The sequence below is a fragment of the Chelonoidis abingdonii genome, chromosome 15, assembly GCF_003597395.2.
Source record: "Chelonoidis abingdonii isolate Lonesome George chromosome 15, CheloAbing_2.0, whole genome shotgun sequence".
In the NCBI taxonomy this organism is placed as follows: Eukaryota; Metazoa; Chordata; order Testudines; family Testudinidae; genus Chelonoidis; species Chelonoidis abingdonii.
The window spans coordinates 12,864,547-12,890,852 of record NC_133783.1 but is presented as its reverse complement, the minus strand read 5'-3'; the positions used below and the strand labels follow the sequence as shown (position 1 = coordinate 12,890,852).

Genomic DNA, 26,306 nt, shown 5'->3' with positions numbered 1-26,306 from the left:
CCAGACTTCAAAGAGAAACTGCTGAGCTTCAATTCATCTGCAAATTTGACACCATCAGCTCAGGATTGAACAAAGACTGTGAATGGCGTGCCAACTACAGAACCAGTTTCTCCTCTCTTGGTTTTCACACCTCAGCTGCTAGAACAGGGCCTCATCCTCCCTGATTGAACTAACCTCGTTATCCCTAGCTTGCTTGCTTGCATATATATACCTGCCCCTGGAAATTTCCACTACATGCATCTGATGAAGTGGGTATTCACCCACAAAAGCTCATGCTCCAAAATGTCTGTTAGTCTATAAGGTGCCACAGGATTCTCTGCTGCATTATCTGTTATTACTCCGTTAGATACAGCTTCTCACCTTCTGTCTCAATTCTGCTTGTTGAATGGATTCTCAAAACATACGTGTCCATCTTTTAGTTTATTTTAATCCAGGTGTCCTGCTTTTTTCACATAGCCATTAGTCTCTTCCTTTAGCAGCAAATCAAAGTATCTCTTGGGCTCCCTATCCTGCAAACATTTAGGTTTGTCTTTACTAGGAAAAAAAAGTGTATTCTTCACCCATGTGAACTCACTTGAGATAAAACCCTAGTGAAGACAAGGTGGTTTGTAGTTTTAACACAAGTTAACAGATCAAGGTAAACACTTGGTTCCCCTGTAGTCTTTAATTTGACCTGCTAACACATGTGAAGAATGGATGTTACTTACCTGTAACTGGAATTTCTTTGAGATGCGGTCTCTATCTGTATTCCATCTGTGGGAATGCATGTAAGCCATGCGCCCAAGACCAGAAATTCTAACAAGCAGTCTGTTGGCCTACACATGCTCAGTAGTTCTTCTTGTTCTAGACTGAAGGCTTAAGAAGCAGCATGAGCTGACACTTCTCCAGTTCCTCTTCTTACCACGGATCCAGTAAGATGCAAACTGAGGGGAAGAAGGGCAGGTAGTAGATTGCAGGTAGGGACCACACACCTCGAAGGACTTCCAGTTATAGGTAAGTAACCTCCATTTCTTCTTCACACGCTGATTCCTATGTGTACTCCATGTGTGGGTGACTGACAAGCAGTATTCAGAGTGGAGAGGGGTGTGAGGATGCTGGCAGCAAAGATGGATCAGCAGCAGAGGCCTGAATGGATGGATATGTACTAATTGGCAGCATGTGATGATGTACCCACAAATCTGTTTAGAGATTCTCTCACAGGATGATGCTTGTCTGCACAACTCTTCTGCTATGGTGAGAAATAGCCTTGGTGGTGATCTAATAGGTGTGGTCCTTTACAGATAGAACAAGGTGTGACCCAGGGTGCCCAGGGTAGCCCTCACTGGACATGCCAAGTCTGGCTGCAAAAGGGAAAGGAGATATACCCAAGACTGGTGGGTAGTCCTGAAGTTAAACTCTCCAACCAGTCACAAACTGTGCTTTTGATCCCCCCACATTGTTTATCGTGAAACAAAACAAACAAAAAAAATCACACAGCCCCCTTTATTACATTTCAGTTCTCTGGCTCCCAATTAGCGCATAGGTCCAGTACATTGAGAAGTTATTTTAAAACTCTGCTCACATTTGCAAAATGTTCTTCTGATCCCAAAGAGCCAGCCACATTTCCAGGTCAATATCAGTTTGGGTCTTACCCAAAATACCACATTGCCAGCCAATCCTTTAGTATCTAAAACTAAAGGTTTATTATAAAGAAAGAAGAAAGAACAAGACGAGTTGTTAAATGATAAAAGCAGTCACATACATACAAAGATTCAAAGTCCATGTATCAGGTTCTTAGCAATATTGGTGAGTTTGCTAGCTTGAAAGTCTCTCTGGAGTACATCCACAGCTTGGATGGGTCATTCAGTCCTTTGTTCAGAGCTTCAGTTTGTAGCAAAGTTCCCCCAGAGGTAAGAAGTAGGACTGAAGACAAAATGAAGATGGTGCAAGTTGTCTTTTATATTCCTTTTGCCATGTGGCTTGTACTTCCTTTGTTCCAAATACAAGCTGTCCAGCACATGGCATGGAAAAATCTTACAGTTCTGTCCATAGGCATGCCCTTACATGGCTTGCTTGCTCAAAAGGTATAGTCCTTGTTCCTTTCAATGGGTTCATAGTACAGATGATGTCCCTTGATGGGCCATCAAGCAGGCCTCATGCTGATGCCAATCTGTTTGGGAGTGTCACACAGAAACACAGCACAAGTTTGGAAATACAGCTATACTCTACATATATAACTCATAATACAAAGGTGAGACAAACATATGAATAAGATTATCATACTTGAGAAATTATAACATTTTTTGCAGCTATCTTACATGTTATGTTTGGCACAACTCATTTCAATTTTACAATATTCATAAAATCCTAAAGTGTCCCCCAGATTCCATACAGCATCACACAAGGCACATCTGACATTGAGGGAATGAATGCTTTTCCTTTTGGCAGAAACATGGAGTTTTGTGAAGAAAGTATACATGGATAGTTTGGTTGATATCTAATTAATTCAGAAATAACCTTGGGGAGGAACTGAGGATGGAGTCAAAGGGAGAGCTTTTCCTTGTGAAAAATAGTATATGGTGGGTCCCTATGAGGGTGGCCATCTTGATTACTCTTGTGGAGGAAGTAATAGCAACTAAAAATACAACTTTCATGGGTAAGTGGGACATGGAACATGTTGCTAATGATTCAAATGCTGGTCTGGTGAGTACTGATAGGACAAGATTGAGATCCCTTTGAGGTGTAGATTTGTCCACTGGCAGAAAAGTCCTGACTAAGTGTATCACGAATCTCACTGTTCTCGGGTGAGTGAAAATGGAATGTCTGTCTAGCCAGAGGAAGGAAGCCATTGATGGCTGCGAGATGGACCTGCAGTGAACTAATGGAAAGACCTGAGTTTTTTAATGACATGAAATAATCTAAAACACTGGGATATCTGGAGAAGGCTGATTATGCTGAGCCCAGGAACAGAAATGTCTCCATTAAGCTAGATAGCAGGTCCTACTTAAGTCTTTCCTACTTTAAGTAACAATAGTTTGAATGGGTGCCAAACAAGAGCATTCTGGTTTGGATGCCCATGCAAACATCAGGCCATGAGGTGGAGTGAGTGTGGGTTGGGAAATCTGATTTTGCCCTCTTCCTACATTAAGAGATCTGGGAATGGAGAGATCCTGGCAGGAAGATGGACTAACATTCTCAGAAGCTCTGGGAACCAAAACTTTCTGGGCCGCTTGGGTGCTAAGAGAATGACTTAGATCTGCCACAACAGGGCCATTCTCAAGACTTGTGGTACTAGACGAATGGGAGGAAAGGCATAACTGAATTGGTTTGTCCACAACAACAGGAGAGCATCATCCCGAGAGACGTGACCTATAGCTCCTCTGGAACAATACAGAGGAAGTTTTCTGTTGTTTGGAACACACAAAGATCCCATTGAGGAGTTCCCCACTGAGCAAATATATTGCTCAGGACAGAGCTTTGCACCTCCCACTAGTAGTCTGTAGACTGGTGTCTGATGAGGTTGTGTGCTAAAGAGTTTTGAGCACCTGAAAGGTATTCAGCTTGGATAGTGATGCGGTTTCTGATCCAAAGCCTGACTGCTTCCAGACAAGGAAGAAGAGATCTTGCTCCACCCTGTTTGTTTATGTAAATCAATATCTACGGTGATACTGTGGGACATTACTTGCATATAGAATGAATGTATAAGCAGAAGAAAAGCCCTGAATGCCATCAGGACTGCACTCAGTTCCACTAGATTGATGTGCAGTCTGGCTTCCTGTGGGTACCTTATATGGCATGGTAGTTCAGGTCAGCACCCCAACCCCAAAGGAGTCTATTATGATGGTGGCACTGGAGGTGGGAATGTTGAAGAGGATGCCCATTCTCACTTGTTCCAGATTCCACAAACAAATTAGAGAGGTAATGACTCTGGTGGGAATGGTCACTCTTGTGTTGATATGATCCTGGTCTGCTGAGCAGACCAACTGGAGCCAGACCTGTAGGCATCATAGATCAAGACTGGCAAATGTTGTCACATATGTGCACGTGGCCTAGAAAAGAGAGGCACATCTTCATTGTAGTCTTTGGTCTGCGAGTAATCTGTAATATCAGATCGCTCATTACCTGAATTCTTTACTTGGAGAGGAAAGCTCTTGCTGAAATGGAGTCCAGTGTCATTCCAATAAAGGTTATAGTCTGTGTGGGTATTAAAACTGACTTCTTTGTTAACACAGACATCCAGCACTGCTAGAAGATGGAACAGGAACAAAGTCAGTGACCTGACTTCTTGGCTGGAGCGACCTACTAGGAGCCAGTCACCGAAAGACAGGGAAACTGTATAACCTTGACATCTCATTTGGGCTGCTACCACACAGGAAAAGTTTGTGAATACTCTGAGAGCTGCTGCTACTCCACAGGAAGGGATTCTGAACTGGAACTGTTCTTGATCCACTAGAAATAGAAAGAACTTTCTGTGGGACAGAAGAATATCAACATGAAAATAGGCATCCTTCATGTCAAGAACCACGAACCACATCCCTCCTGTGGGAAGGGGATTGTCTGTGCTAATATAACCATCCTGAATTTTGACTTTCGAATAAAGTTGTCAAAAGTCCACAACAGGTCTCCACACTCTATTTTTTGGAAGACTAAGAAATAGGGGAATAAAACCCTCTCCCTTGATACTGACGTGACACTTGGTCTATTGCCCCTCATTGGAGGAGGGAGCCTGCCTTCTGTTAAGAATCACCTCGTGAGAGTGGGCCAGGAAGGGGCACTGGGAAGGGGATTTGTTGGACAGAGGGAGAGAAACTCTATGGAGTATCCTTGATGGATAATTTCTAAGATCCAACTGTCTATCATGACAGAGTCAATTGTGGGTGAAAAATGAGAGACTGGCCACAAAGATAAGGGGAGTTGAGATGGGTGGCATCAATAGCAGTGAGTGGATCTTGACCAGGACGTCAAAAGTGGCCCTTAGTGGCTGGCTGGGAATGGTTAGAAGATGTGGTAGCAGAAGGTGCTGAAAATTGAAGCCCTGAACCATCTGAAGTTTACATGGAGGCTTGACTGGATAGTTGTGGTAGAATATCTGTGGAAGAGATGGCTTTGGCTTATACTCCTGCCTCTAGTGCTTCCTCCTCAGGATCAGAGTATACATTCCCAGGGTGCGTACAGTCAACCTCAGGTCTTTCAAAGAGTGTAGGGATTCAACTGTTTTCTTGTCATATAAATTCAACTTGTTGAGCGGTAGGTCCTGTTTGGTGTTCTGGACCAACTTGGGGAGTCTCAAAGAGTGAAGTCCAGATACGCCTCATAACTATATCAGTGGCGAAGACTCACGATGCTGTGTCTGCTGCAACTATTGCAGCTGGAAGGGATGTCTTTGCCATTAACTTGCACTCTTCTATGAAAGACTGAAATTGGGCTCTGTCCTTAGGGTGAAGCTTGTCTTTAAAGTCAGCCAGCCTGGAAAAATTGCTAAACTCATATTTTGCTAACAAGGCCTGATAGTTAGCAATAAAGAATTGCAGGCTTGTAAAGAAAAAGACCTTTCCTCCAAAGCAGTCCAACCTCTTTGAGCCCCTGTCAGCCAGGGTGGTCTTGGGATGTTGTAATCTTGCTCTCTTCATGGCTGCTTGTACCACCAGCAAATCAGGCAGTGGGTGGGAGAAAAGAAATTCAGCCTTTTTGGTGGGGATGAAATAGTTTCTCTCGGTCCTCTTAGGTGTGGGGGCATGTAAGACCACTCTGACTGGCTCCACGATGGCCTGATTAAACAGATAAAACACCTTGCTTGGACCTGTAAGCTGCAGAATATCCAAATGCCAGTATTGCGAATCCTGGACCTTCTCCATTGGTATCTGGAGATCATTGGCCATTCTCAGCAGTAGCTTCTGGTACTGCCTATGGTCATCTGGTAGATGTTGTGAGGATGGAGTGACAACTTTTTCTGGAGATGAGGACAAGATTCCCATTGGTATGTATGATCCAGAACAATATCCTCTTCAAACTCTGATGGATCCAGTGGGTGCCAAGTAAAAGAGTGTGGTATGATTCAGGGATGGATCTGGGGTGTCTATCATGGGGCTCCTTCAGGCTCCTTTAACACCATAAGGAGGGTTCAGCCAGTAGGGAGGGGGAAATCTACTGGTTGAGGTTAGCAGGACATCAAGTATCAGCAGTCTCTGGGGAAGGCATATCTGGGTGGATGGCATCCAGATCTCCTCTGTCTGTCAAGGCTCGGCTCCCTACTAGGAGATGACAGAATGGCTGGTGTGCCTAACTCCTTCAAGCCCAAGAAGTGCTCTGTCTCCACTGGGAGGCCAACAGTACTGGAGGGTGCAGAGGGGATGGTTCTTGTGTCACCTAAGCATTGTCATACTCCAGCATGGCAATGTCCCTTAGGAGGACTGGCTTGGAGAGGAGAAGAGACTGAGGGTAAGGGAAGAAGATATTCTCAAGTGTAGTGTGTGTGTGTGTGTGTGTTTGTCAGTATTCAGGGCATTTTGACGATTGGAACCATTGGTTCCCATGTGTCCTGAGAGGCTGTAGTTGGGTGGTCCTCTGAAAGATGGATCAGCCCCAGCAAAGAATCAGGTCCAGCACTCCTGGATGTAGTTGGTGGATGTCAATCCTTGTGCTTCAGAGCCGGTACCACGGACTGAAGCAATGTATCCTAGTTTTTTGCACATTTCACCCTCCAGCTTGGAGGCTTTCAGCAATCCTGATCTCTTAGGATCTGTACATGAAGGCTCACCTGACATGGACAAACTTGGGGAGCAATTTCATCTTTTATGGATAGATCTGGACAGGGACCTGTCCTTGTGACCAAGAAAGTGCATCCTACTCTAATAGAAGCCCTGAAAGAAGAGTCCTTGAGCTTAGCAGCTGTATACTTTGTAAGTTCGTACTTGCAGGGGTGTTGCTTGTCTGTTGGGGCCAATGTACAGGGAGATCTCCCTGGCACACATAAGAGTGCAGTCTCATAGCCTTGTCCATAAGGTGTTTCCTTAATCAAAGCTCACAAGCTTCACACGTCTGCAATGGAAATGAGCAACAGATGCCTCACTTTGCAGAAATATGCAACTCACCCAAGCAGTAGAGACAGGGTTGGTGATCATTGCTCACGGAGAAGGAGTGAGGGCAGAAGACACAGTTCTTGAACCCTGGGACTCTGGGCATAGTCCTAGACTGTGGGGAGGGAGTTCCAGTAGGCGGGGGAAACAAGCTATAAGGACTATACTATAAAACTGCAAATATATTAATATGCAACTATAAAATTACTTACACTACTACTTACAGGCTACCAAAAGAGAAAATTTGGAGAAATCTGTGGTCTCAGGGATTTCAACTGAAGCCATGCAGTGGTAAGAAGGAACTGGTGGGGCGTTGGCCTGCACTGCCTCTGATGCCCTTGATATGGAGTACGAGGAGAACTGCTGTCCATGTGTGACCAGTGAACACTGTCTTTTAGAATTTTCGGACTCAGGCACATGACTCACGTGCACATTCACATGTGGAATATACATAGGGAAGACGAGCACTGGAAGAACTCCAAACTACAAGTTAGCTAATGTGAGTTCAGACCATACTTTTTTTTCCTACTGGAGACATACAATTTGGTTATGTCTTCATGGCCAAAAAAGGTAGGTTTTTTTTTTTATAGCATTAGCAGCAAAGAATCCTGTGGCACCTTATACACTAACAGATGTTTTGGAGCATGAGCTTGCGTGGGTGAATACCCACTTAGTCGGATGCATGTAATGGAAATTTCCAGGGGCAGGTATATATATGCAAGCAAGAAGCAAGTACCTATAGGAGAACACTTCAACCTCCCTGGCGACACAATAGCAGATCTTAAGGTGGCCATCCTGCAGCAAAAAAACTTCAGGACCAGACTTCAAAGAGAAACTGCTGAGCTTCAGTTCATCTGCAAATTTGACACCATCAGCTCAGAATTGAACAAAGACTGTGAATGGCTTGCCAACTACAAAACCAGTTTCTCCTCCCTTGGTTTTCACACCTCAGTTGCTAGAACAGGGCCTCATCCTCCCTGATTGAACTAATCTCGTTATCTCTAGCTTGCTTCTTGCTTCTATATATTTACCTGCCCCTGGAAATTTCCACTACATGCATCCGACGAAGTGGGTATTCACCCACGAAAGCTCATGCTCCAAAACGTCTGTTAGTCTATAAGGTGCCACAGTATTCTTTGCTGCTTTTACAGATCCAGACTAACACGGCTACCCCTCTGATACTGTTATAGCATTAGCTATCCTGCCATGCAATCCTAGTGCAGATAGCATAGGCAGTTTTTGCTGCAGTGTGGCTAGGCAAAGACAGTACTATACCCCATGCCCCAGTTTGACCTTGTCCAGCCTACACTGCAGTAAAAACTATTGACTTATCTCCACCAGGATTTGACTGTATTACAGTGAATATACATTTGTTATGACACTGTAAAAACACATTTTCTTATGGCAGTGAAAACCTAGCCTTACACACACAGGGAACATGTAGGCCCCAGTCCTGCAATGCTGCTGAGTTCAGTGAGATCACTTGCATGTGTAAAATGACCAAAGCATAAGTGATTGCAAGACTAGGGTCTTAGACTCATTACCAGAGTCTGATATCCTTTCTCAAGAAAAATTCCCATTTAAGTCAATGAGAGTTTTGCCTGAACAAAGCCAGCAGAACCGAACTCTGAATTGCCTTTTCCATGCATTTTATTACCCCTTTGTGTGCACAGGTTTTAGCTGAGTTGCCCATTCACACCTGATTTTTAATGATTATATTCTCCCCAGAGTCCATTTCCTTAATTATTTTGCAAACTCTAGTGTTTTCTACCTGAGCAGAATAGGGAATTTGTCAGACTCTTAACATTTTTCTTTTCCCACAAGAGCACAAAAGAAGGCAGCTACATAATGATTGCCACTGTCAGTGTTCAGGTGAAAAATAGAGGGCTTGCTTCCTGCCTGATTTACACCAGTGGATCTCCATTGACTTAAATGGAGTTACTCATGGTTTACACCAGTGTGAAAGGGGAATCAGATCTGGTACAAAAAAAAAATTCATGTAGTATTCGGTCTTTGGTCTCTGTGCAAACTCCCCATTGACATGAATGAGATATCTGTGAGCAGAATATAGGTAGAATATTGCATTAAATTCATCCAAGCAAGGAGAAATCATGTCCATTCATGTAACCCACATTTTTTTCATCTCCCAGCATTGCAGAAAGTAAAGTGCTGTGAACTTTTTAAGAAGATGCAGAGTGTCTTAGCGGGAACAGGGCTTGCCATGATAAACACTGATTTTTCTTATAAGCAGTAATTAGCATGCAAATACCGTGTGCTCTTTTACCACATGAATTAATCTTCCTGCCCTTTGGGCATGTAGCTAAAAGGTTAGCAGAAGGACAGAATGCTCATTGAAGGAAGTAAGTAATGATGTATTATTACCTAAATATCAGTACTCAACCCCCGCTCCCCCCATTGGCCGCTTGTAATCTATTAAGGGGGGTCAGCCAGCTTTCCAAGTATGAATCATGATGTTAGTGACTATGTCCTATGGAATGTCTTAGCCACTAATCTGTGGTTCTAGCTGTTTGTGAACCAGCCCCATTTGAAAGGTTTGGTCAATTCAATACTTAAATTTTAGAAGCTTCACTGTAAACAGGGCTCAGAAGAGAAGGCAAATTAGGCTACATTTTATTTTGAGAAAAACCCAAGCCTTTTCTTTGCAACAGGATTCTACATGGGATTTTTATCTTTTCCTAAAGTGTCCACGACCATTATTTCCCAATTCACATTATCCTCGCTGCGAAGCAAATGATCCAACCACTTCAAAGGCTAAATAATTTGGATTTTATCTTTAGAAATCAAGGGACAAATTCATCTCTGGAGTAACGACACTGCCTGAGTCTCAGGGCTTGTCTGCATTTCACAACAGCAATCGGTGGCTGGCAATCAGAGGAGCTGCACTGGTGCTGAAGTGCAGATGAGGGCAAGCGGGGGGTTGCATTGATTGAGCTAATCAAGGTTCCCCCTAGCACAGTGCATTCACACTGAGGCTTGCCTGTGTCTGCATTTTGGGGTGAGCACCAGTGCAGCTACACTGATTGTTAGAGCCCTACCCAATTCATGGTCCATTTTGGTCAATTTCACAGTCAGAGAATTTTAAAAATCCTAAATTTCATGATTTCAGCTATTTAAATCTGAAATTTCACAGTGTTGTCATTGTAGGACTCCTGACCTGAAAAGAAGTTGGGATGGGATTGCAAGGTTATTGGAGGGGAGGGGGTTGTGGTACTCCTACCCTTACTTCTGTGGGCGCTGCCTTCAGAGCTGGGCAGCTGCTGGCCAGGATCCCAGCTCTGAAGGCAGAGCCACTGCCAGCAGTAGCACAGAAAGAAAGATGGCATGACATGGTATTGCCACCCTTACTTCTGCACTGCTGCTTGCAGAGCTGGCCCCTCAGTCACCACTCTCCAACTACGCAGCTCTGAAGGCAGCAATGCAGACGTAAGGATGGCAATACCATATCATGCCATCCTTACGTCTGCACTGCTGCTGGTGGGGCGCTGGCTTCAGAGCTGGGTGCCCGGCCAACAGCCACTGCTCTCTGGCCACCCAGTTCTGAAAGCAGCATCAAAGTAAGGTGGGCAATACCATGACCCCCCTCCCCAAAATAACCTTGTGATGTTCCCTGCCATTCCCTTTTGGGTCAGGACCCCGAATTTGAGAAACACTGATCACCCCTGTGAAATCTGTATAGTATAGGGTAAAAGCACACAAAAGAACAGATTTCATGGGGGAAGACCAGCTTTCATGGTCCATGATGCACTTTTCATGGCCTCGAATTTGGTAGGTCCCTACTGATTATTAGCCACCGAATGCTAAATAAGTGCTGTTTCTGAGTGCATAAAGAGCTGCAGATTAAGTTTAATAATGGTGCTGACAATGCAGTTAAACCATTTTCAGCACTAATTGAAGGAAGCCCTTGCTGTCCTCTAATTTCAACAAGGGGCTAATTTTCTGCATTTGATAGGAATCTCTGCCTCAGTTTACCCATCTGCAAAATTGGTATAATACATGTGACAGATTGACAATATCTTGGACAAACCTTATGGACTTAATAAACCAAGGGCCTCCTCTACTGTTTGAGCTTCACCAACATCTGACAGCTGTGACTGGCTAGCCTCCTCCAGGCTAGAAAAGAGCTCCTGGCTACATGAGTCTCTGACCTCCAAGTCATCCTCTGCCTTTGGGTCCCCCTCCCCCTCCTCATCCAAGATTTCCTCCTCCTGGCTCAGTCCACATTTGACTGGAATGTTAACTGCCAAGTATTCACAGTGGTCTTTGCTGTGGAGGTGGGGTTGTCGCCAAGTATCGTGTCCAGCTCTTTCTAGAACTGGCAGCTTATGAGTGCAGCATTGGAGCAGTGGTTTGTCTCCTGCGCCTTGTGTTAGGCATTCCATGGCTCCTTCACTTTGACCCTGCACTGCACTGTGTCCCGGTCATGGCCCCTTTCTGTCATGTATCATGAAATCTGTCCGTAGGTATCATCATTCCTACAGTGGGAGCGCAGCTGGGGCTGGACAGCCTCCTCTCCCCAAATGCTGATGAGGTCCAGCAGCTTGGCATTGCTCCAAGCGGGGGATCGCCTGGTGTATGGAGCAGGCATAGCCACCTGGAAAGATGTGCTGATACCACTATATGCATCACCGAGCAAACAGGAAGGGGACTTTCAAAATTCCAAAGGAATTTATGGGTGGAATAACTGTTGGTCACGCGAGGGTAGGGCAGTAGAGTTCAAACTGATAACCAGAGAAGCGAGAACAGGCATTGTGGAACACCTCCTGGAGGCTAATCGCAGCACTGTAATCAATCACTGTCTACACTGGCACTGCAGTGCTGTAGCCCTGGCACAGAAAGCTGCAGTCCTCTCATTAGGGTGTTTTTTTACAGTGCTACAACACGCTAAGTGGCTTGGCAGTGTGTACACCTCGGGAGTTACAACACAGAAAGCTGCTTTACTGAAGAGAAACTTGCCAGTGTAGACACAGTCTAAGCTATTGCTAAGCAGACAGTGGATGCTCCATTTGTTTGCACAGTCACCACCCTACCAGCATCTAAGCACTTGAGCACCATATAATACCTAATTGTATTTCATCCAAGCTAATCTTATTTCAGGCAGATGTTGTCTGTGTTCAGTGTGAACTCTCCACGTATGAGAAGCTAGGAGTTTTCAGTGGTCAGCCAATTCCTAAGAAAGTCCCTGTCTGACTTTTATAGCAATAAACTAGTCAACATGAAACAGGGCTTGATTCAATTGACGGGTGTTTTCCTGTAAAAGCAGACAAGGCAAATAAACTATTGAGCCAGGGCATTGTTCTGACTTCCCCTTGAAAAAGAGTGATGGGGATTTTGTTTTGTTTTTTTCTGCTCCCAACACTTTGGAGAGTCACTGCACCCTTATTTTGTCACCCAAACAGAATAATCCAAATGTGGAGCTGCTGGCTTTTGACCTTCCCCACAGCAGACTTAGGAGCAGTGTTGAAGGAAGGGTAGGGTGTGTGCTATTGTGAGATAATGACACACCTGGGGTGATTCTAGGAAGCCTTCATATAATCAAGAAAAAGTGATATCTAAAAATGATGTGCCTAGGCCCTGATCTGTGTTACTGCAATTACCAAAAAATTGGGGGGAAGGGTTTTTTTCCAAGTTTTTGCTTTTGCTATATTTTAAGAATTGCTGTTTTTATTTTAGTGAACACATTTTCACAATGTAGAAAACTGTAACAGATTAAGATTCTCTGTGTGAGAGCTATATGGCCAAACTATTCTCCTGTGCCTGGCTGAAGATCCAGCACAGCAGCCAGATCTTACCTCTAATCGCACCAATTATAGCTTCTATAACTGGCTCATAGAACATTAACTTAAATGCTTGGTTTGCTTTTGAACCAAAAGGAGAACAGATCACTGACTGAGACTAAATGGAATCTGAGTGGGCAGGTTTACTTCTCTGAGTTTTAGCCCCATGAAGGCCATTGGGACTTTAGCTATAATTCTGATCAATCATTTGAACATTCAGGGGAGTGGATGTATAGCCTAGTGATTTTAAACCATGACTGATTTGAGGAATAATCTCTTAGTAAGCAGTGTGTGGTAGCTCTACCCAATGAAAATGAGCTGAAGCTATATGCTATGTGGATGATACAATAGAGTGCATTATAAAGGCACAGCATTTGCTCTTCAGCTAGATCTTTGAAAGTACGAGAAATCTTTGGCAAGGATCTAGAAATCCTACTGGGGCAAAGAAATCTGCTTTTCTTTTCAAATGCTGCATCAGTGTCCCTGGCCTTGTATAGATGTGAGGTGAAGAGCATACAAACAGGAGCACCTCCAGCCTTTTTGGTGCCCTAGGTGGCAGAAGGTCCTGCCCTCGAAATACCACCGATGACCGGGGCGGCCGAAGATCCGGTCACCCCCCCCCCCCAAATGTTAGTGCCCTAGGTGACCACCTAGGTCACTTAATGGGTTGTGCCGGCCCTGCATACAAAGAATGGTATCCCTGCCTGTTTGGCAGGTCCAGCCTAAAGGTCATTGAAAACACCCATATTCCTCCTGCACTTCACCACATACCACAAGCACAATCCTTTCTTGAGCTCTCCATGGAATGATTCAACTCAGCACCAGGCCCTGTATAAGGCTGTGCCTATATGCTGCAATCTACCTGCAAACTGCTCCAAATTAGGCAAAGACTCTTCCAAGGTGGCTTGTTTGTTTAAGCTGAGCTGTAATAGTTCATAGAATGTGTCAGCCCTGCAGTGGTTAATAGTGTGCTACCACTGCCATCCTATTTGCTAGATGTGTTGGCCTTTTCATTAGGCACTAATCTGAGACTGCTAGTTGGCTATTAACAAGAATAGCTAATACCTGAGTGCTGACATACCACAACCTTAAAAGCCCCTCTTTGACTTTGGCTCCAATGCTGGGCTACTTTTGGAGCTTCCTTATATCTGGTCACATTCTCAGGCTGCTCTCTAAGAGACCATCTCCAGAAGCAAGAAGGCTGATTAAAATAGTAGATTCCTCCTCACCATTAGGCCATCTGTTGTACAGTTTGAGTGAGTAGTACAAACATTCCTGTGAGCTACTATGGGAAAATAACCAATGATGGAGTTTTTTTGTTAGATATATGTGCAATCTAGAATGTGTGTTTTCTATCCTCCTCTCAAACTCACATCTAACTTGATGAAGGCTGGTGAGGAGAGACTCATGGGACTGCTCAATTTAACTCTCTTATGTCCCTGTCCTCGCAATTTATCCTGCTAAGAAAATAGGCAAGTATGATCCACTGAGGTCAGCTATCTGGGAGATATTTGGGTCTCAAGACCAAGAAGGGCTCTCTGTGATTGGCCAGCTCATAGAGAGCAGAGCTGCTCAAAATATTTCAATATAAATGATTTTCTTGTTCAATTTTTTTGTGGAAACATTGCTCATTGTGAATTTTTTTGATATTTTTATTTTATACAATATTTTTCATGTTTTCCTTTTCTTTTTTTTCCTGACCTCTTTTTTCTTCTTATATTGTCCTCGTTTTACTCTTCCCCTTCCCAGAAATTTTGGAAAACTGATTTCTTTTTTCAAAATGACGGGGAGGAGAGAAGGAAAGAAGAAAATAAAAAACAAAATATAAATTTTAAAATATTAAAGTTGGTTCAAAATGAAAGTAACTTTAGGATATTGACATTTTTCATAAAATTGTTGACTATCTCAGAGAGAGAGCATTCCTGGCTATAGGCAACACCTACAGCAGGGGGTTCTCAAACTGGGGGTTGACACCTTTCTAGGGGTCACAAGGTTATTACTTGGGGGTCGCGAGCTGTCAGCTTCCACCCCAAATCCTGTTTCGTCTTCAGCATTTATAACAGGTTAAATATTTTTAAAAAGTGTGCTTAATTTATAAGGGGGGATGTCTCACTCAGAAGCTTGCTATGTAGAAGGGGTCACCAATACAAAAGTTTGAGAATCACAGACCTACAGAATTGTTCAATCAGTTTTCTGTGTCCATACAGCCAATAATCCTACATCACAGGTTACTTGCACATAGAAAATGACTTACAGGCCAAGAGGATTAAAAACCACAGGCTTTCTGGAGTGCATTGATAAATTATATGCGCACCCATTGAAATGATAACCTGCTGCTACCCACTTCTTACTCTATTCTGCAGCTTTGTTTACTCATTGGTTATCCACAAAAGAGTCTGGTAACAAGCACCTGATTCGAAGGCTGAGCACTAACTTTTATGAGTTCTATTCTTCTTCAACTCTTTCTATTAGAATAGTCTTGTTATTTTGAGGACATCTTATTGCTGAGGTGACACATCCATACATCTGATGAGCTGCAATGAAACACCTCATCTTAAGTGTGGAGCCATCACTAGGCATCTGTTCCTCTCTGTCTGGTTATTTTAGGCTTTTTTAATGTATCAGTCACTGTGGTATCTAGTTAAATTCAAACAGATGCTGTGAACAAAATAATGCTCTATTTATTTTAAGGGGACTTCTGGATTATTTTGCAAAGCCTGCTGCCTGTTAAACATGCGTGGAAAATAGCAGGGTATGGGAAATGATCATTTTTGTAGGGATATAATCAGGATATAATCAGTAGAGATACTACAGAGTTATCTTCTGTTTCTTTAGCAGGATTTTGAAATGATGGTGTGCTCTCATTTCAAGGGTAAACCTAAGTCTGATGGACAAGAACTTGGTAGTGAGCTATATTTTACCTCACTCGCTGTAGCTAATTGTGTGGTGTTTTATCTCGATCCTACCACTTACTCGCCCCCTAATACTTCATTCTATTCATACTCTGGTGGACGTAGAAGCCCAACTTTTCAAAGTCAAATATGGTCAACAGGTCACAGATCTTTACAAATGCTTAACTTGTTACCTGCAATTTGTGTGCATACTTAACTGGATGCCTGAGCATGTGAATACAAGATTTCTATGTGCATTTGGGGTATCTGCATGTGTATGGTTCATGGATTCCCATGCAAAGTCCTTACTTTGATAATCTGGACCAGAATCTACAACTTGGACTGTGAACCTCATGAATGGAGACCAGCATAAACTGTCTCCCTCCACAGAGTGATTTCCTCCTTCCACTGCCAGCTTTGGAAATGCTTTTCTCAAAGCAAAGCATAAATCTCTGCATATATCTGGGTGTCTCCTTCCCATGTATTAAAAATGCCATCAGCCGATAAACATCACTGTCGTAACCTGTATTATGTTGGAGAGCAGGACTGACACTACGACTCAATTCACCATAAAACTTCATTCTTAAAGGTCCCCTGAGAAGGAAGCGTTACTTCCCAAAATGAAGCTGGAAATGAGGAATGGTGCTACACACGTGGTTACACAGGCAGAAAAGGAAGAATCCCATTATGCCAATAATTTTATGGTGGCAGACCTTTCTGGCTGTAAAGCTCTTGTTAAACTTCAGTCCTTATCAAGAAGCCTGAAGTGTTTTTGAAATACGATTTCACCACTGTCCAGCCTTATGGTCCAGTGAGTAGTTGTCATAAACAGATAGCTAAGGGTTAATGTCTCTCTCACCTGGAAAGGGTTAACAAACAACACCTGGCCAGAGGACCATTCAGGAAACAAGATACTTTCAAATCTGTGTGGAGGGAAGCCTTTGTTTGTGGTTTTTGGGCTTTGCTTTGTTCTCTCTGAGTCCTGGACGGGACTAGATGTGCAACCAGGTTTCTTGCCAATCTCCCTGCTACAGTCTCATATATATTCAGAATAGTGAGTATTGAGTAAAAAGGCGGTTATAATCTTTTGATTATTTCTGTATTTGCAACTGTGTATCTGGCTGGTAGAGTTTTAATGTGTATTTGGCTGAAAGTTTTTTAAATTGTATTTCTGCTGGAGAAAGCTTTCTTTCTATTGTCTATAAGCTAAAAGACCCTGTAATACTTATCATCTAGATTACAAAGATAACTTTTACTTTTTTTCTTTCTTTTTATTAAAAGTTTTGCTTTTTAAGACCTGTTTTGATTTTTTGCCCTAGTTGAGGCTCAAGGGAATTGAGTCTGTACTCACCAGGGTATTGGTGGGGAGAAGGGAAAGATAAATTTCCTCTTGGTTTTAGATTCACAGAGCTTGAATCTGTATTGCCTCTGGGTGAGGGGAGAGAGGAGGGGTAAAGGTGGAAGCCTCTGTTTTAAGATTCAAGGAGTTTGGATCACAGTATCTTCCAGGGTAACCCAGGGAGGGAAAGCCTAGGAGAGATACTGGTGAGGGAAAGAGTTTATTTTCCTTGTATTAAGATCCAGGGGGTCTGGATCTTGGGGGTCCCCAGGGAAGGTTTTGGGGAGACCAGAGTTTATCAGGTACTCAGAATCCTGATTGGTGGCAGCGTATCAGATCTAAGCTGGTAATTAAGCTTAGAAGATTTCATGCTAGTACCTTATTTTGGACTCTAAGGTTCAGATTGAGGAAGTATACTATGACAGTAGTGCCTTGCATTATCACATGGGTGTGGGGGGGAAGGTATCCTTTTTGGCTTGCTTCCTTATGCTAGAATGGGTCTGTGAGTGTTTTTAAAGGCATTATGCTAAGTATTTAGGATAGGTTGAACTGACAGTGTCTCATTATTCAACAGTACCTCTTCTGGACAATAAACAACTGACACCAATAGGCTCAAAAGAGAGTCTGAAAAATAATGGCTGTGACAGACTGGAGAGGACTTAACTATGCATCTAGGTAAGGCTTTGAAACAAGTCAGTTTCTGATTTTGTTTGTTTGTGTCAGAGGGAAGCATAGCATTAACAAGGTTTTGTTTTTGTTTGCTTGCTGTGTAGATTGATTTTTGCTATTTTGCTTTCCACAAAGGCATTCAGAGAAATTAATAATAAAAAAATGTGTCATTACATCCTAAAGCATGGAGCTGTGAATAGCACTCACTGTGCTGCTGACCCAGATTGGATTCTGCAGTACCAGTCAGTGATTCAAAAACAGAAGTCTAGGTAGGAGATTGAATGAATCTTTTATAGCAGAGACCTACTTACATGTCCTGGAAAATTTCGAAAAATATTCTGCTTGAACAGAGTTTTTTGCCAAAACACATACTTCCACACACAGATTGGCTTTCTTTCCCCTGTATATTGTCACAAACAATATTTACCTATGGATCGTTGTTGTTTTTGGTTCATCTCCTCTTGATACTTATGTATGATCCAATGTCCTAATTCTCTCTTTCTGGTGACATCCCAATCATTCTGCTCCCCTCTGTCCATTCTCAAGGCCATAAGTTATAGCCACTCATTGATAACTTGGGATAGGATCCCTTTAGAGCAGGGGCGGGCAAACTTTTTTTTTTTTTTTTGGCCTGAGGGCCGCATCAGGTTTCGGAAATTGTATGGAGGGCCAGTTAGGGGAGGCTGCGCCATCCACACACACCCTGCTTCCTGACCCCTGACTTCCTCCTGCCACCCCATCCACCCCACCCCCTTCCTGACTAACCCCCAGGACCCCTGCACCCATTCAACCCCCCTGTTCCCTGCTCTCTGACCGCCCCGACCCTTATCCACACACCCGCCCCCTGACCACAACCCTGAACTCCCCTACTGTCTATCCAAGCCCCCCTGCTCCCTGCCCCTGACTGCCCCCCGCCACCCCATCCAGCCCCGCTTCCTTCCTGACTAACCCCTGGAACCCCTGTCCCCATTCAACCCCCCTGATCCTTGCCCTCTGACCACCCTGACCCCTATCCACACCCTGAACTCCTCTGCCCTATATCCAACCCCACCGCTCCCTGCCTCTTATCGCACTGCCTGGAGCGCTGGTGGCTCTACAGCTGTGCCTTCCGGCTGGAGCCAGCCATGCCACAGCACAGCACAGAGCACTGGGTCAGGCCGGGCTCTGCAGCTGCGCTGCCTGGCTGCCCAGAGCATTGCACCAGCAGCACGGCGTGCTGAGACTGCAGGGGAAGGGGAGCAGTGGCCGGGGGCTAGGCTCCTGGGCCAGGAGCTCAGGGGCCAGGCAGAAGGGTCCAGGGGGCCACCACAGTTTGCCCACCTCTGCTTTAGAGGACACCTGATCATATGCTGCAGAACCATTCATTCAAATTCTGAAACACTGCTTGGTTTCATCACATTCACACCCCTTATTATTCAGTATGGCCCTGATTCAGCAAGGTATTTACATACATTCTTAAAGTTGAGGCATGTGCTTATGTACCTTATTAAATGGGGGCCTACCTGCAAACATTTACATGGGCATATTTTTGTTCACACCAATGCCTGGAGAATGGCTGTTTCTGCCAATACCTGTATCCACATGTGAACAAGGATATTTTCTGCGTGACTGGAATTAGACATTTGTTCATTATGCTCTATTCATTCATTACTATTTCCTGTCCTCTTCTTAAAATGTGTTGCCCAATGAGGGAGCAGAAATAATATCACGTGTTTTAGGTGACCAGCCACACACCACAAACAATGAATAGTGCATAGTCAAAATGAACATTTATCACCCACACTCTAGGCTGAAATCTGTCTGTAGACACTATTCAGTCAGTACTTCCATGCAACAAATAAATGCATATGCATAAATCAGGATTGGATTGGGAAGAGGAAAAATGGATAAATTAATGAGTTTATTTAATTCAGCCACCTTTACTTCAAAACTATTACTTGTCTGTATTACAGTAGCAGTTTAAGGCCCAAACCAATATCGGGACAGCATTGTGCTAAGTGCTGTGTATGCACATGGTAAGCACACTCAGCCATCCTATTTTGGGATGAGGAACAGAGCCTAAGTCTTCCATGGTTTCATCCTCTACGGACTATTTATTTTGCTTTTCATTTGGCAGCTGTAACATCTCCACTCCCCACCCCCTTCAGACATGATATAAACTGAGAATCTGATCCATTCTTTATAGGAGACTCTCTCTCCCAAGCAGAAGCCCAGTGCCATTATATGCAGGAGTAAATATCTTTCTTACCCATTTCTGGACTGTGGGGTTCCAGCGTCTGAATCCTCTCTTTCTCCTTGATGTGAAGTTATGGTGCTTGAAAGATGGTCTGGGGTCTCCTCCTTGAGCTTCTCCATCTCCCAATCCTCCTGTGACATGGGGAACAATTGAGGATATGTAGATGTCCCATAAATTGATGTCTTTGAGTTGTGGAAGGAGCCATCTTCGTATCCATGATTTCTTGAATGTGTGACCAGCTCCACCCGTCCTATTGAGACACAGAGGAGCAAAAACTTCACTATCATTATGGCTTTTCCTAACCAGCCACACCTGCCTCTCATTCTCTTCCCTGAAGCTCAGACTGAATTACTTCTGGAATGCCCTCATAATATTTTTTAAGTTAAAACTTGGAAGAGGAAAAAAAAGTCTTGTAACAAAGAGCGGAAAAAGCTTTCAACCCTCCCAGTGACTGGAAATGTCAGAGGCCATCAAACAATGTGAGGCTGGGTTCCTGTGGGGAGCTCAAAAGACAGAGAGGGGAGAAAAGAAGTGGGGGAAGGGTCATCATAGTTTATTCAAGGAATGTCTGATTTTGGCTGCCTTCTAAACTTGTTGGTGAACAGGAATTTAGTCTTTATCACCTGCCTTCTCCCTGGGGCACAGGAAAAGGATGTTAGCTTTAAAGGAAAGGAAAAGAAAGAAAAGAAAATATTGAGCGATGTAGCAGATTTCCACTGTGGTGTTCCCAAGCCCAAGAATATGTCAGAAACCAACCTGCTAAAGCATCTGCTCACACGTTACTGCTATGATTTAAAGGCTGGAAGGCACTGGTTATATTCTTTAGCATAGTTATAGTACATATTACAAGCTATTACTGTGCCCACCCCAGGATTGGGTAGTACTCTGAGTTCAGTGAGAGGAGAGCTTGGATAAATAGATATTAGGGGATCTGTAGAGATTTCTTTCCATAGTTTGGATGGAATTCTCAACAATATTCAGTGTTAGTTTAACAACAGGCATTTTCCAGCAGTTATGCCAATGTTGAACACTTCTGAAAATCCCAGTCTGCATACCTTCTCTTTCCACTTCCTTTGAGTGCAGACCCTATGTGATATGTTGCTATGTAATAAAGTTACCAGTATTTGCCAACAGCTAACACACAATAGTAACGGAGATCCTGCCACATTTCACCCTACTTCGAAAAGGAAACATCTGTGACATCTTGAATATCACTGTATCATAACTGTTGGCAAATGTTGATTTTTAAAGGCCATCACTGTGTGGTTTCTGTTGTTAGTCTATAGGGTGCCTCTCTTGCCTCACTGTCTTGCCATATGTAACTCTCTAATGTATTTGAGGATAGAGTTTATAGGAAAGATGCTTCATAAATTAAAAGAGATTGGTGCTCTGGTGCATATTTGGATGCACAATTGTTAGGTCAGGCCCTGAATTCATACGCAGTGTGAATGGAGGATACACATGCAAGAATGCTACATGTCCTTCAGAGTGTAAAATGTAAATGTGCTCAAACTACTCCAAAGTAGCTTAAAGGTAGGGAGAGTAGAGTCCTAACTCTACCCTTAGCCTTTCTGATGGCAATGGAAGGGTTCACCATTGAAATTAGTAAAGTTGCACCCACTTGGGCTGAATTTGGGCGCCTCTCTCTTTTTTACTTCTTCTTGACAACAGTAACCAGATGAAGAAGGAAATACCAGTTTCTGCCTAATGTCAGTCTTCTGAGTCTATAGTAGACTTAAGCACTATGTCCAGCCAACAGCAACTGAGCAACCAAAAGGTAGGTGGTGCAAAACAGACTTGAGAAAATATTTCTCCAAGGAGAGAATGCATGCCCGCTATAGTCACCTCTCCAGAGACATGAAACAAGATACGGTTCTGGATCTGCAACTCTAAAAGTAATGAGCATCTTCCTTCTGTTTCCTTCCTGTCTTTCTGTTGTATTTCATGTTTGAGTGCATCCCATTACGATACACATTACTCTCAATGTGCGATTATTTCATGAGATATGATCCAGATACAAACGTACTTGTATTATAAGTAACTGTCAGTGTTCAAGTTACTTTATATACCTTTGACCTATTCAGTATGTTTGCGTATCAGCTGAATTCCTTCACAGACAAAAAACTGAAACAAACATGAAGTCTTAAACAAAGCTACTATAGTAACATGGGTTCTAAGGAGGACTTTTGAGCTACAGATAATAATGACTGTTCCAATCAGTACCTACTTCCAAACCCCATTAAGCTTATCTTCCATCACACATCTTTCCATTCAATATTGTATCGTCTATTCAGCCCTTATCCTCAGTCAGATTAGACATATCACACACAGAGTATAGGGCAGTATTTCTGTGTCCCATGACTGTTTTTGGAGTGTCTAGTCCTCACCTCTCTTTTGGGTATTAGAATTTATTTTATGCGGCTTTTAAAATATGCTGCTTAGAAATGAAGCAGCCAAAATATACAGATTACACAGCCATTTGCACATTAATAATGAAACACATTTTTCTTAATACTAATGAAAAGTGCAGTCTCCAGGATGATCAATATTTTAGCAATCGTCTATCTATGGGCCTAGTACAGCTGCAAAGTAGAAAGGGTCTGTATAAATTATGGAAAGGTGCCCCCTTACTAAACAAAACTTAATATTAACCCCATCTTAGTACTGACTGTCCTGATTTTGGGCCTCTAGGTAACATACTCACCTGCTACTCCCTGTTTCCAGCAACTAACCGATTGGTTAACTGGCTGTCAATTTTATTTTCTCCCTACTACAGGGGAGCAGATAAGAGCCCTCATTTTGGAACATCATACTTGCAAACTTTGCCTACACTGACCTGATGTTTCAGAAGCAGCTCAGTGGAACCAGGTATAGGGGCTAAAGAGTAGTTCAATTTCCATACCTATTCATTCTTGGTGGCAGACTGATCAGCAAACCCAAAGGACCGCCTTTGTGAAGGTGGGCTTTATGATAAGGACACCTGTCCACCTAGAGCTGGACTGATACCAACTAATTTCACAAACGCTACCTAACATTAATTGAATGGCTCTTGGTCACTACCCAACTGAGCCAGACTGAACTGTCATCCTACCTGAAGTGTTAGCTTTAACCACATTTTATAGAATGTGTGTATCACTGATGGGGAGAGAGAAAGGTTATGTGATAAAAATCTGTTTCAAAATGCACTTTGAAAAATTATTTGGAAATAGGTTTTACTCCACAAATGTATTTCAGGGCAATGTTCTGAAGCACATCAGCAAGCAACTTGATAACTAGAACAATATGGAATCTTTTGGTGAGCTGCAGGACTATTTTTCAGGGGTTCCTGGCACCTCTCATATGAGCCTCTCCACCAAGGTTTCACTGCAATGGCATCTCCATTTCAGGAATTCACTTTCAGTTGGTGATCAATATTTGCTCTTCCCTGTTTGGTCCTGATCATTAGTAACATTTCCTGTGCTCTTACCACCTAAATTCTTCAATCAGTACAGAATTTCAGGTTAGGAGCAACTATCACGTACAGCTACACCAGACTTAACTATACAACCATTCATTTTGCACAAAGTTTTCATAATTGCTCTTACCACACTTGCCAATTACTACATCTATTTGTGTTTATTCAAGATCTTCCTCCCTCCCTTGCACCTGTAGTGAGGACATAATGTTCCATAATCATATCAGAAGTACTTGTCTAGTTCTTTGGCACTGAGTGTAACTCAGAACATTGATCCGAATCTCCTTGGAACTTGGTAAGATCTATGATGAAACATCTCACTTTGGCCACTTTTTCACTCCTCAGACTGGGAAACTATTACTACAGGCCAATATGAGGTGTGTGTGCCTCACCACCAACAGAGGCAAACAGGACCTCTGCCTAAGAGCTTGTCTACATGGGAAAATTGATCAAAGTAGCTATTGTGGAATAAGCTGTTCCATATTACCTCCCTCAATTCTCTAGGTAAAAAGTCACTTTATTACAGAATAACAAGTGTGCTTTTGAAGTCCACTTATTATTCCACAATAAAGTGACATTTATTCCAGAATAAAGCATCCACATGGGGCACTATTCTGGGCTTTGTAACTCTTCTGGGCTTGTCCCTGTGTAGAAAAGTTCTTAAATTAATTTTTCATACTACAGTTTCCCATTCTTTGCCTTGTGCAAGGAAACAAGAAAACAGATTTAATTGATCCATTTAAGATTCAGATTCAGTATATTCTGCTCGATAAATTGTGGTTATAAACATGAATGGTTTAAACACTTAAAAAAAAAAAAAAAAAGAGAGAGCCTTTTAAAAAACTCAGAAACCAGGAATAGTTTTAAAGAGCATTTGTTGCTGCAGAAACCCATGTTCTGGCTTTAGATGTCTGCACGTAGCCTGAATAATTGAAGAGAATTTTATGTTCATCGAAAGGGATGGGGCATTAACAGAATAAATATTCATTAGATACGGATTTCCATGCCTGGGAAAACACGGCCTTGTTCTCTTTCTGTCTTATGATCATGCATACATGCATGCACACTCTCGATGCAATGACCTCTAGAAATGAGTAAACTGTTAACCTGCACAGGTGGGCACCTACAGAGAACAACTGAGGAGTGCAGCAACTTTGCTGCTCAGAATGGGGACATATTCCTTCAGCGAGTCTTGCAGCACGGGAAACCATGACATTGCAAATTCTTGAAGCTGCATTCTCACTTTGGTTTTATTGCTGAATCTCTCTTACAAATTTTGGAGGAAAGGTAACATGAAGATCAATGAATGTTGCACTAACAACATTTCACTACTTGCTTGTATGCCCTATATACTGCATAGTAGCTGGACCATATATTACTCATTGCATGGGAAGGAAGAACTGATTTATTAATTAGCTGTGCAAAAAGAACATCAAATTTTAAACTGATTGTTAAGAGGTCAAATAGGATGCTTTCCCATGTAGATATGACCATTATGAAGCTCTTTCCCACTTTTTTTCTAAGGCATCTAGAACTGGCTGCATCAGAGACAGGATCTCATCTAGCAATCTTATACAGATCAATGGTGTGTGATCCAGTATGACAAAACCTATATTCTGTTTACAAAAAGCTGCCTGGCCAAATGGCATTTGTCAGCCACAAATGCATGTGATTCTCTTTCCATGCCCATCCTCCAAAAATGTCACAGGACATTGAACTATTTAGACACATTGTGACAAAAGAGATTTCACACTAAAATCCCACCCCATTGTTGGATCTCTGTCACTCAATGCATTAGGGGGAAGGGATAACTGAGTGGTTTGAGCATTGGCCTGCTAAACCCAGGGTTGTGAATTCTTGAGGGGCCATTTAGGGAACTGGGGTAAAAATCTGTCTGGGGATTGGTCTTGCTTTGAGCAGGGGGTTGAATTAGATGATCTCCTGAGGTCCCTTCCAACCCTGATATTCTATAAGAGCCAGATAGCAATGAAGGTTATTTACTGTAACTGGAGGTTCTTTGAGATGTGTGTATGCCATGTGCCTGAGTCTGGAAATTCTTCCAAGCAGTGTCCATTGACCAATACATGCACAGTGTCTTCTCGCATGCTCCAGTACAAGGGGCAAAGTGGATCAGTGCCTCTCCAGTTCCTCATCTTACCGCAATGCAATAGGGCCCAAAGCAGAGGGGAAGGTGGGCAGGTAGTGGAATACAGATAGGGATCTTAAAGAGCTTCCAGTTACAGTAAATAATGGTCATTTCTTCTTTAAGTGCTGGTCCTCATGTGTATTCACATGTGGGTGACTCTCAAGCAGTGTTCAGTCTGGAGAAGAGTGTGAGGAAATTGGCAACAGTGATGCTTTTTAATGCTGTTCCCACTGATGCATCTGCAGCAGCTGCTTGAGTCAGGATGTAGTGTGCCATAAATGTGCAGACAGAGGCCGAGTTGCCACTTTGCAAATGTCCTGAAGTGGGATGCCCAATCAGGGTGCCATTGAGGCCTGTCAGGGAGTGGGGGTGTGGAATAGGGGTCACGGTGAGGCTTCAGGGGAGGGGAGACAGCAGGGGAGGAGCTGGGGCCAGCCAGGAGCTCGGGGGCTGGGCAGGACAGCTGCGCAGGCTGTGGCCAATCAGTGGCCATCCCAGGTGCTCCAGAGGGAATGAAGAGAAGAGCTAATCATCAAATGATCCATCCCCTGTTGCCAGAAGCCGGGAATGGGCAAACGGATGCTAGGGACATCATCCCTGCCATCCTGGCTAATAGCCTCTGATGGACCTATACTCCATGAACTTATCTAGTTCTTTTTTGAATCCTATTATAGCCTTGGCCTACACAACATCCTCTGGCAAAGAGTTCCACAGGTTGACT

General features: G+C 43.2%; 1 protein-coding gene across 1 annotated transcript in view; it reads right to left on the bottom strand.

Moving 5' to 3' along the window:
• Positions 1-22,583, bottom strand: part of MMRN2 (multimerin 2) — a 55,434-nt gene extending 32,851 nt beyond the window's left edge. Inside the window, exon 1 of the mRNA XM_032780680.2 lies at positions 19,998-22,583. Coding sequence (XP_032636571.1) covers positions 19,998-20,308 — 311 coding nt within the window. The 5' untranslated portion in view covers positions 20,309-22,583. The remainder of the gene's footprint in view (positions 1-19,997) is intronic.
• Positions 22,584-26,306: the final 3,723 nt, after the last annotated feature.